At 45.0% G+C, this 12302-nt stretch overlaps 1 protein-coding gene across 8 annotated transcripts in view; it reads right to left on the reverse strand.

The window, feature by feature from the left end:
- PPFIBP2 (PPFIA binding protein 2) overlaps positions 1-12302 on the reverse strand; it is a 144681-nt gene that overhangs the window by 14555 nt on the left and 117824 nt on the right. For all 8 annotated transcript variants that reach the window (XM_064492609.1, XM_064492606.1, XM_064492605.1 and 5 more), the window contains 5 exons: positions 10299-10437; positions 8525-8666; positions 7739-7867; positions 552-702; positions 175-286 (listed from right to left, as the gene is read on the reverse strand). In XM_064492609.1, coding sequence (XP_064348679.1) covers positions 175-286; positions 552-702; positions 7739-7867; positions 8525-8666; positions 10299-10437 — 673 coding nt within the window. The remainder of the gene's footprint in view (positions 1-174; positions 287-551; positions 703-7738; positions 7868-8524; positions 8667-10298; positions 10438-12302) is intronic.

Below are 12302 nucleotides of genomic sequence, written 5' to 3' on the forward strand. Positions count from 1 at the left end.
CCAAAAAAAAAAAGCAACAAATGACCACTTTGGAGTTCCAGTTGTATCCCTCCCTAAAGTTCAGTCATTGTCTGCCTGTCCCACGGAGACAGCTGCCTTTGAGGCACACATTCTCCGGAGACTGTCGACTCTTAGGAGCTGCCAGAAACGTAGCACACACAGGCCTGCCCTTACGTGTCACCCAAATGTGGTCCAGCAGGGCCGACTTCTCCTCCTGCTTGGTGTTGATGGCCTTCACTGCTAAAACCAGCTTTTTCCTGTGAAGAGGGTGCTTAATTCCCAGCTCCTGAAATTGAGAGATGAAGACAGAGATGAGATCTTGGCGGACAGCCTGGCTCTCACCAGATGCTGCATCTGGGTGGAGATGCTCCCCACCAGGGGGAGTGGGGCAGCAGACCGCTGCCCAGCGCCCTGGAATCAACCCGCAGCAACAGAGAGCACCTCGGCGCCCTCTGTCCAGCCTCCTGTGGGGGGAGTGGGGGGGCCCTCACCTCCCCATGCATTGATTCGGGGAGAAATGGGAGCCTCCTCGCCCAGGGCTCAGCCCTTACCTTTTCCATGTCCTGAGGGGTAGCTGTCAGTAAAGTGTGGCCAGAAGTCACCCACTGCCTGGCAAAGATCACGTACTGAGCCAAGCCGAAGTCCTCCAGCCAGGCACACACACGCTCCGTGCTCCACTGGGCGAAGGGGGCGTTGGCATCACTGGGAAGCAGGAAACAGCAGGACCCTGTTAGTGGGAGAGCCTGGGGCGCATCTGAACATAACAGCACCTCGCAAAAAAGGGAAACTTTGTTTTAACAAACAACTCCCACCGTGGGGTCTAGTTGAACAGAACTCCACTACAACGCACTCATTTGAGGCGGACTCCAGAGTTTCCCAGGATAACACCTGGTCTGAATCTCAACCCTGCAGCTGCTGAGAGCTCGGGGCCACCGCACGCCCCCCGGAGGCTGTGTTCACGTGTGCCGTCAGTCCATGCACACGGGCACACGTGCCAAAGCCTAGAGTTGCGGTCCCCTTAGGATGAAGATTCACAACTGAATCATGTTTTAAACAGGGTTCAACACTGTTTCTTAGGAAAACACTTAGAAAACTAGGAAAAAGGGGTCAGTTCTCTAACATTACAAACAAAACAAAACAAAAGCCCTCCTCCAGTCAACAACAGGTAATGTCTTATTTACTATGGAACACTAGGGGCATTTGTAGTAAAGTCAATAAAAAGACAGTCTTTTTTTATCAGTACTGGTAACACTGGTCTCACTGTTGCAGCTAGAATAAGAACAGATAAAATTAAACGTATAGCTATTAGAAAGGCAGGAGTGAAAGAAAGCCATTCTTTTCAGGTGATATAACTGCCCACCCAGAAAGCCCAAGAGAACTCAGCAGGGTACGCTAGCTTAACGCTACACAGACGTACACTTGTATTTCTATGACATGCACAAATCAGTAATTTTCTATATACCATCAATGCACAGACACTAACATTTTTTGTTCTAATAATTTAAAAATCCCACATATAGCAACCAGTTATAAAATGGCTAGGAGTTGCCTGTACAAGGAACACATGGGTCCTGAGTAACTGTGTGTGGGGACAGGGGGAGGTGGTAACTACAACACTCAACTGAGCAACATGAAAAAACACATGAATAAATGAAGAGCTGGATCATGTTCCTAGACAAAGCCTGGGCATGACAAAGCCACCAGTTCTTAAAGACATCAATTTTTCATTTATAGTGTGCATGTAACGGCACCTTCAAAATCCCAGTTGAGTCTGGAGGGGGTGGGGAGATTGACAAAGCAACTCTATATTCATTTTTAAAAATAAAGGAGGATTCATGGAATACAGAAGACAAGCTATTCCAAAAGATTCCTTCCAAGAGAGTATTCCTAAAATGCCGGTTAAAAAAAATTTTTTTTTAATGCCTGGCTGAGCTGTTCTTCAAGTGAGGAAATTCCTTAAAGGGCCAGAATGACCTGAAAACACCATTTTATGGCCATAATCAAAAAGTCTACAAATATAAATTTGGAAAGGATGTGGAGAAAAGGGAACCATCCTAGACTGTTGTGGAAATGTAAATTGGTGCAGCCACTGTGGAGAACAGTATGGAGGTTCCTTAAAAAACTAGGGTTACCATAGAATCCAGCAATTCCACTCCTGGGCATATATCCAGAAAAGGCGAAAGCTCTAATTCAAAAAGATACATGCACCTCAACGTTCATAGCAGCACTATTTACAACAGCCAAAACATGGAAAAAACCTAAGTGTCCATCAACAGATGATTGGATAAAGAAGATGTGAGATATATACAAACATATGTATACACACACACAACAGAACTTCTTTACAAAACAGAAACAGACTCACAGACACAGAAAACACACTTACGGTTCCCAAAGGAGAAGGGGGGTGAGGGATAAATTGCAAGTATGGGATTAACAGATACAGACTACCAAACATAAAAACAAGGCTTTACTGTATAGCACAGAGAACTATAATCAATATCTTGTAACCAACTACAATGGAAAAGACTTTTTAAAAAGAATATAGATAAATACATATATTTGTATAACTGAATCACTTTGCTGTACACCTGAAACTAACACAATATTGTAAATCAACTATACTTCAACAAGAAAAACAGACTAAAAAAATGTTCAGTGTATTACCATTATTTTAAAAAATAAAAAGTATTTGCATATTAAAAAAAGCGCACCATTCTAGAAGTGAGGAAGATGATAGTTACTCAGCCTGGAGCCTGAATTTTAATAAATCATAAAGAGGTGCAGATCCAGGTTTAGTGAGTCCAGGAATTTGTAAAATTTGGGGTGACTTCTTTAAGAAAAGCACACGATTTGAATATGGCATTAGGAACAGAGTATCTAGAGTAAGAAAGAAAACCACAAAAAATTACAAATCTATTTCAACTGAAAAAACATGAAATCCAAATTAATATTTCTATTAATTAACTCCTGGGTATACCTCTATAGTACTTTATATTTAGGGTGCATATTTTTTGATTACTTCTTCGTATGTCCACAACTCTGTAACATAGCTATCCTTCTGTATCTGCCAGGGATTGCCAGGATCCCTGTAGATACCAAAATCCAGGGGTGCTCAGATCCCTTATATAAAATGGCATAGTTCACTCAGCCCTCCATATTCCCGGGTTCCGCATCCGCGGATTCAACCAATGGAAATTTGATCTGCGGTGGTTTGAATCCGTGGATGGGGCGAGGCTGTATTTTTATGAGAAGGCTGATCCCTCTTCTAGCATGATTACTCAATTTTTTATCTTTATAGTTTTTTTTTTTAAAGTTTCAGTTTCACAATTTGTAACTGGTATTGGCGAATGCATTTTTAGAATCGTCAAATTTAGGAAAACCTCTATCCTTTTAGATGCGAGCTGTAAAATTACACATTGTTCAAGTTTTCTAGTGCTCATCTTAAATATTCTTTGAATTGGCAACATTTATTTGATGTCTGTGTGGCTATTGCATATTATGAGTTTTATGTCCTCTCTGCCCATGTCAGTGTATCATGTAAAATCAGCAAGAAATTTTCATCTTTTGCTAATGTGTTCATATGATTCACCTTATATGAACAACAATCTAGGAACCAATTCACTATTTTTGTTTGGAGTTTATCTGTTGCTCTTAGTGAATTATTGCTTTTGGTTTGATCTGGGATTTTTTTGTTCATATATTTTTTCTTAATATCAGAATGCTTTCTCAATTTCAATGCTCGTTTTATCACTTTAATTTTATGTTCCATTAGTTTCTAATTTTGTTTATTTTCTGGTTTCTGGAAATTGGGAAGAAACAAATTTTCTATATATCTGAAGGATATTTCAGTTCCAAGGGGAAATAAGTGTTTTTGAGATTATAATTTGAAAGCCTCTGTCCTGTAGACCTTTTAAAAACATCTTGGAGCTCTGATGCTCCTCCGCCCTCGGTAGTCTTCCCATTTTCTGCTTTGTGAATGGTCTCTGCCCGCCTAAGCCTGTGCTGTTCCCACAGTAGCAGACCCTGCTTCCCCACCTCCTCGGGTCCTCTGAGCGCTGGGTCTCCCACACTCTGATCCAGGGCCATGGCTGAATATGCTAGTAAGTAATATAGAGATAATAGAGAAAGTGCCTTTCATATAGCGCCAAACCACTTGTTTTATTGACATGTTCCAAAACACCCTTCCAAACTGCAGTTAAAATTATGTAAGTGAGATTTATCCAAATCTGCCACTCGCATGGTAGAGAACACAAGGTGCATTTATAATTGTATATATTTCATTATTAAGTGCATTTCTGAAAAGAGAGAACTTCTGTTTTGAGTGAGCATCCAAGAGAATCAATTCTCTTGCTTAGGATTTTGCAAATCTGATGACTGGAAAGATTTTCCACAGACTAGCTTCTGGTTTTGTGTATTTCAAATGCTCTTTTTCCACTACCCCATACTTCTGAAACCAAATGCCAGAGGACAAATTTATTCTGGTACATGATCTCTGGCTCTGAATCTCTGTATCAGAGTGCTGGGCACACTGGAAAACTGGAAGCACTTTTATAGTAGGACAGTTGATTAACTAGATCTAACTAAACTAAACATGAAGTGACTGTAAACCATATACACATAATCCCACTAAACCCAAACTAAATGGATCTCCTGACTTCCCCATAGTCAGACCCCCCCACCAAAAAGCCCACGGCTACTCCAGCATCACATGACATTAGGCAAAGTGTAGACCAAGGGAAAATTGGAGTGGAGACAGCAGTCTTAAAACTATTTGTAGTTTTCTCTTGGAAAAAAAATCCCCTTCACCACAACCAAAATAAATCGCCAAATAGATGATTCTTAAGGTTTTTAAAAATCACTTTTTTTAAACTCACCATATAAAACCAGTTTCTAAAAAAAAAAAAATGAAAAAATTTAAAACAAACTAAAGAAATCACAAAGGGAAAGTTGCTGAACCTCATTATACATAAACTTAAAAATTTCATATATCAAGGTAAAATTAGGCAACAAACCTAAAAAAGTCAGAATTTTTAGACATAGTTTAATATCTTCATATATACAGAACAGAGAGGAATCTATGAGACATTAAGTAACTGATTAAAAGCTATTAGCAACTAAATAAAAATGGGCAAATATGCACACAGTTCACAAAAGAAGAAATCAAATGACAAACATATAAACTAAATTAACAATGAAAATCTAACTTTTTGGAGGTCTGTAAAGCTAGAGAACTTTAAAGAAACGCTGCAAACACTTCATGCTGACAAGGTTGCAGGTGTAGTAGGCACTCATTGCACAGCAGTGCCGACTGGAATGTCAATCAGCAAGACGGAAAAACGATCATAACATTTATTCTTCTGTAACCTGAGAGAGTTCTTATGAAGTGTCATTACCAAATATTATATTTAAAAAAACCAATTTCATTGGAAAAAGGGGATTGGGCCTGGAGACTTTCAGTGACAAAGAACTTTTCCTATAGGATTATTGGTGACAACATTTTTTGACAACATTTTTTAAGGCTATACCTAAATATCTATAAACTATCAATACCAGAGGACATTAGCATATAATTAGATTGCATTTCTGCTTAAGAGTAAGAAAGGCCTTTCTTTCCCACCAGCAAACTCACTTTTGTTACCACAAGCAGAGTCATGATCAATTACATGCTCATCGGGACTTTATCCCCGCTCTCCTTGTCATCCATGGTGAGGTGAGGCGTTAACAAAGCACAAAGACACCCAAACAAAGCACCCCTGTGGCTGGAACTGCCGCTCTGCCTCAGGCAGAGAAAGTTCCTGACCTTGGATGCCCCATACCAGTGACCGGCAGACTGTCAATGGGCTCCCTAACCCTGCAGTCCTCCTCTAAGGAAAAATGCCTAAGGGTCTCAGAAAAGATCTTACGCCCGAGCAGCAATCCCCCTTACAAAAAGGAATACACACATGTACCTGTATGACTGAAATATTATGCTGTACACGAGAAATTGACACCACATTGTAAACTAACAATACTTACATTAAAAAAAAATCAATCCTTAAGAAAAGCCGGAAGTGGAACAAAGATTAATCATTCTAGCTTATGGTGGCTTTATTTTTTCATCTCAGAACAATCCGAAACATTGGCGCCTAGGCTGGGACAGTTGCTAAGTAAATGACAGTACTCTGTGGCATAGGTAAGTCTCCTCTGGCTCACTTTCTAATGGCTCTGAATTGGTCTCTGCCTTCTCACCACATTCTTAGATTCTCTAGCCTCTAAAAGCTACTGTTTACTGAGCATTTACACTTGTGATTAGAAGGGCCACCACCACTCCGTGATTCTTGGGGAGCAGGTGCAGGGGCTACACATCCTTAGGTTTCTCTGCAAGGCGCCCTGAGGATGGGTCTGGGGATGCCCAGCAAAGGTCCTGAGTGTGTACATGGGCGTGCCAGGCAAAACCTAGAAACCCGAGCAGGGCAGGGCGGGGAAGTGGGGTGTGCTTCCCTTCCACGGGGGTGCAGGTCTATGAATAATGTGCCGCATCAGGGAAACATTCTTCTCTCTTCACTGGGATCTAGGCTGTACTATTTCTAGAACTAATCTGTGAGTTGTGCACATCTTCCTTGGAAATTACCTGCACATGGCACTGATGAACAGCAATCTCAGGGGGAGGAAATTTCAGAGTTAAACCTTACTTTTTGTCATTTGGTTAGATGTGCAATGTTACAGTCGAATCCTAAGGAAGGCCCCTGGAAGCCTCATCTTGGCTAAGTAACTCAGACTTCAGGAGCTATTCCGCTGGAGACAATCTATTGTAGGGATTGTATGATGGGAGCGGAGGATATGGAAAAGGGTTTCCCTAAGACACAGGAGTAAAGATTTGCCTGAGCAGGTCGGAAGGAAGACAGTCTTCTCAGAGCAGGAGATCTGAGAAAGGAGGGGTAAAGCTGGGGACCAGAGGGTGTCCACCAGGGTGGTCTCTGGAAAAGTTTCAGTTTTTAAAAGCTTTTTCATCAGGGCATGATGAATGTTTGATCCCTTTACAACCCCCTCCAGGTAACACTTTCAGGAAAGTTTGGCACAGTGCATTATGAGGGATAAGGGCAGATGCACCCCGCTCCACCAACATCCTTCTGCAGAGGTCTGTGTGGAAGGAGGAGGCTAACCCAGAGGCAGGTGAAGCCCTCTTTCCCAAATCTCCTGGGGGAAGGTGACCTTTCAATGGCGGACAGCTGACGCTAGGGTTAGATGTGCAGTAGCTTAGAGAGTCCTCGTAAGAACTTAAACCAACACTTCTCTTGACACCACTTCCCCCCCATCCCACTTCACAAATGAGGAAACTGAGCTATAGAGAAAGTTTAGGGCTCATCGCTAGGAAGTGGTTGAGCAGAGATTCCAACCCAGGTCTCTGATTCCAGAATCTGTGCTCCTAGTGGCTGTGGCAGAGCTTCTCAACCTAGCATGGCAAGGCCCTGCTGGGACTGGACTACAGACGCACAGAGCTGCTGAGGTCCTGGGGGAGGACAGGGTGCCCACTTCCCACCCCAGCACCTCTGGCTGTAGGGAGCCTCTTGCCTTTACCTGAGTGCACCTGTAAATAAGCACGAGCAAGCAAGGTCTACTCGTGACCAACGGGAAAGGCTGAGAAGCTCTGCCCCAGGGGCTCCTGCCTTCCATCTCTGCATCCAGCTCCAGTCCCCACTCTGCCCTGGCCAAGATTTTACACAGTTCTTTGTGGATGGACTCCAGGGAGCCTTACCTTTTCTGACCCTTGGGGTCTCTGGGCCTGGAGAGTCTTGGCCCTGCAGTTGCCCGGAGCCCGCCCCGTCGAAACTCGGCCACCCCTGGAGCATCAGTGTTGAAATTTCCTGATTGAGTTCTTCGGATTCTGTGTGGAGAGGAATCCACAGAGACCCTGAGAGGGTAGGCTGAAAGCATGTAGTCAGTGCATCCCTCCTCCAGGGGCACAGACGGCCCTCCTTCCCAGGGCCTCCCCGGAGGTCAAGGATCAGGACCTGGGACAGCTCCTCAACCAGCCACCCCACCTCCACTCTAATCCAGCCTCTGGGATTGGGCCACTCCCTGTGGGGGGTCAATGTGAAGGCTGCTACCCAGTAGGAGGCCCCTGTTGCTGCCTCAGTTTGCAGACTGTGTCAGATGAGCCAGCAAGTCCTCAGTTCTCAGTCTTTAAAAATTTCTTAAGACACAGACTGACTCCTGAGAAGGAAGAAATTGGACTCATCCATATGCTTCTCCAAAGCACACGTGGTGTGAGCTGCAGAGAATGTACTCAGGGTGTGTGGGATGGATCAATGCCTAAAATGAGTGACATGTAAGGCGGCTGGCTGTATTTTATGGATCCCTTTCACAGTGCTCCTCCTCTGGGCCCTGAAAAAGAACCCAAAGTCTTCTCTCTACACATGACCACCCTGTGTTTACTGCTGTTCCAACATCTAATGGAACAGAGGGTTATGCAGACGCTCTGCCCAGCCAAGAAGAATATTCATTCGAAGCAATACAGTTACGATCATCACCACCAACTTACTTCCCCCAGAATTTCTTGATGCCTTTGGGGCTCCGTTTACCATCTGGTGTCAGGGGAGACTGGGGGCTGGAGTCAGTGCCCGATGACGTGGATGAGAGGTCGTTGGCCGTGGCGGTGTCATCCCAACCACTTTCTGTGTCTCCTGAGATTGAAAGAATGAAACGACATGTGAATGAGAGGAAGGAACATGACTTTTGCAAATCACCTCCCCAAGCCAGGGCCGTCCTTTCAGTGGGATTGGGGAAGAGTCTGCCCAGCTCTGCCTGCAGGGCAGGACTTGACACCGAGATCTCAGAAGACCAGGAGGTGGCTCAGGCACACTCCAGGTTTTCTGAGTCAGTGAGCTTAAGGTTTCAAATCTGGGTGAGCCACTGTCTTCAAATTCTGAATTTAGGGTCCCAGTACTTGCAGGATAAATCCAACAAGGAGCCTCCTCTCTCTTCCCTAGGGGAGACGCGGGAATGCAGGCAGGAGGGGGACCTGGCTGGACGTTCGGGAATGGGAGTGTGTCAGGGGAGGGAAACAAAGGCACCTCACTCTCCACCTCACCTGGAAGGGTACAGTACCTAATGCGGGGGCACTGACACTCCGGCCACGATCTCCAGCCAACCAAGAAGCAGAGAAGCCACAGGGAGAAGCAAGAGAGGCCAAAGTCCAGCCCAACAGAGTTATAGGGAAGCAAAGAAATAAACAAGAGTCATCGAGCAAGAGGGAGAAACTCAAACAGAAAGAAAAACAATCCCATGAGGAAGGATGGGGGTGAATGGTGACCGAGCACAACCCACAGGGTCACTGCAGTGAGGGGCAGCCCCGTGTGAGGGGATCAAATGCTCCTGGTGTCACTTGCTGGCAGGTGAGGCATCCGGTCACAGAGCAGCGGGGCTGAACACGCCCAGCCATCCACAGCTCTAGTGCGGGGGCCAGGGCTCACTTAGATCAGACTAGAATGATCTGAAGCTGCAGCAAGTCCACAGTGTGAGTGTCACAAGAATGTTCTCATTCAAGGGCTTATGTGGCGTTCCTGCAGCCAATGGCAGAACTGGCCAAGGGCAGATGCCAACACACAGGCTGGCCTTGGGAAGAGCCAAGGATGAGGCGTCAGGGGTGGGGAGAGCTGTCAGGACCAGGATGTTCCCTTCTGGGCCGCACTGATATGCTGCTGCTCTTGGGGAAATACAGCCTATTGTGCATGAAAAGCAACAAAGACCTCTGTGGTTTCAGATCCTGAGCACCAAGAGGACACCTGTGGACTGACATCCTTGCCACTGGCCACTGATTCCATTTCTCTAAGGGAACGCTCTCCCTTGGAAGAGCGCACAACAGCATCCTACTGATAATGGGGAGGCTGCAGAGAGGAAGGCGGAGACAGGGAAGAGAAGGGCAGGAGGACAGAGGAGGAAGGGTGAGGTCCACGGAGGTGGAGTCAGGTGTCTAAGAGGGAGGGAAAGAGGACTGACGGGACAGTCAGGAAGGGGTCAAGAGAGGAGGAATAGAAGAGGGAAATGGGGGTGGGGTAATTGCAACTGGAAAGAAGGTGGGTACACACTGGTTTTCTGGGGGCTCTGTAGCGTTTCTGAAAGGAAACAGCGTGTCCAGACAGAGAGCCATCGTCTCTGCATATGGGACCACCCTGAGGTACGAGCGGTCCCATCCACCCATCCCCACTGTCCTCTAATTGTGGGCTGTGGTGGCAGGGAGCAGAGGACCTTGTATCACAATGGAAGTGCCAAGGCCACGGCTCCAGAGGCCGCCAGCCTGGGGCCTGGACACTCACTCAGCCTCAGGAGGCTGCTCCCTGCGGGGTCAGGCGAGGAGGCGGTGGGAGCAGCTTTGGCAGCCTCTCCGTTGGGCGTGGCTCCTGAAAGCTTCCCGGGTAACGTAGGGTATTTGTGATCTGCCAGGAAAGGGCCACCCTATTGGAAAGAGAGAGAGAGATGTTGAATCAGCCATCAGTCTCAGCCTCAAACACAATCAGGAAATCTTTGGATGCAGGAACCACTCCCTGTTCTCCAAGAGCCATTTGTCACTTAGGCTGACTCCAAGACCCCTCAAAGATCATTTAGTCCAAGACAGGAAATGGGACCAGCGTGCCAAGAAAGAAAGAAACTGGCCCAGAGCCACACACACAGTGAGATGAGAGACAGAGTCAAACCCAAATCCAGGGCTGACTTCAACTGAGTCCAAGCAGGAAGGGGAGCTTTTGCTATTTGGCTTCGTGCTCAGAGGCTCAAGCAATTAACAGCCATGAATTACTCTGACCACGATTCCAATAAAAGCTACACCTACTGCTTTACATATATAAGAAGCTACACCTAGTCTATGTACCTATGTGATACACATGATAAATACATAGATGGATATATTTATGGACTATAAATATAATGGAATCCTAATTACATTGATGCATTATGGTAATAGTTATTTTGAAAAATATCAGGTTAAAGCGAAGCAAGACAGTAAGCACACAGGCAGGGGAGGTGTCAACAGACAACGGGCCAGAGGGCCACACGCCTACACGGAGTTCCCTCGGATCCAAGTCCGGATGAGGTTCAGCCCCAGTGCCATGGGCCCTGTGTTCGGACCTGGCCATAGAAAGGGTCCTCAAGAAACAAGCTGATTTAAAGGGGAAGAAGAATTGTACTTATTTATTAGGAAGGATATAATGGGCCCTAAATCCACAAACCTGAGGGGGAAACAGTGGAATGCATTTCAGTGAAAATAAAAATGAAATGAAAGCAACATTACCAAGGGAATCAACTGTGAATCAGTTGGTTGGACCCAGAAGAAAAGTAGAAAAGAAGAAAGATAAAGTGGATTTCAAAACTGGCAAGGCAGGAAAGTAATGGGAGACTTCAGGGACTGAGACATTTTTTGAAGTTTCGTTTAGTTAAAAGCCACATGCCCAATACATTTCAGAATTCAGTCTGCTTATCAAGACATGTCCTAGAAATGGTTTGAAATCGAATTTGGTTACTGAACACTGAGTACTAATCCTCCATAAATCAGCTCAGGAAGGAGAGAGATGCGAATAGCAGGCTAAATTTTCAAAGGATTCAGAAAGAACTGGTTGATGAATCACTGGAACCTTCAGAGATGGACAGTACACGATTTTTAAGTTCAAGGTGACCCATGAAGTACAGATTGGACCTGATCAGACACGCAGTCATGACTAACAGTTTCCAAACGCTCACTCATGTACGGGCTTCAACACCACCTGGGACATCTGTAAACGTAAATCCCCAGGTCTCACCAGCTTGCATGAATCAGCCCGTCTGGGACAGCACCCCGGGAGTCTGTGTTTTTAACAAGCATCTCGGACTGCTCCAATGCAGGGTCAGACCCAAGAACCACTGACTCTGGGGAAGACAGCATTCAAAGCATGACAGCAACCTAAATGTCCATCAAGTGATGACTGGATAAAGATGATGTGGTACCTATATACAATGGAATACTACTCAGCCTTTAAAAAGAATAAAATAATGCCATTTGCAGCAACATTGGTGAACCTGGAGATTATCATTCTAAGTGAAGTAAGGCAGAAAGAGAAAGAAAAATACCATGTGATATCACTTATATGTAGAATCTAAAAAAAAAAAAAGGCATAAATGAACTTATTTACAAAACAGAGACTCACAGACAGAAAACAAACTTATGATTACTGGGCAGGGGAGAAGAAGGTAGAAAGGAATAAATTGGGATTTCGAGATTTGCAGATACTAACTACTACATATAAAATAGATAAACAGCAACTTTATTCCGTATAGCATAGGGAACCATA

Source organism: Camelus dromedarius, chromosome 12 (assembly GCF_036321535.1).
Source record: "Camelus dromedarius isolate mCamDro1 chromosome 12, mCamDro1.pat, whole genome shotgun sequence".
NCBI lineage: Eukaryota > Metazoa > Chordata > Mammalia > Artiodactyla > Camelidae > Camelus > Camelus dromedarius.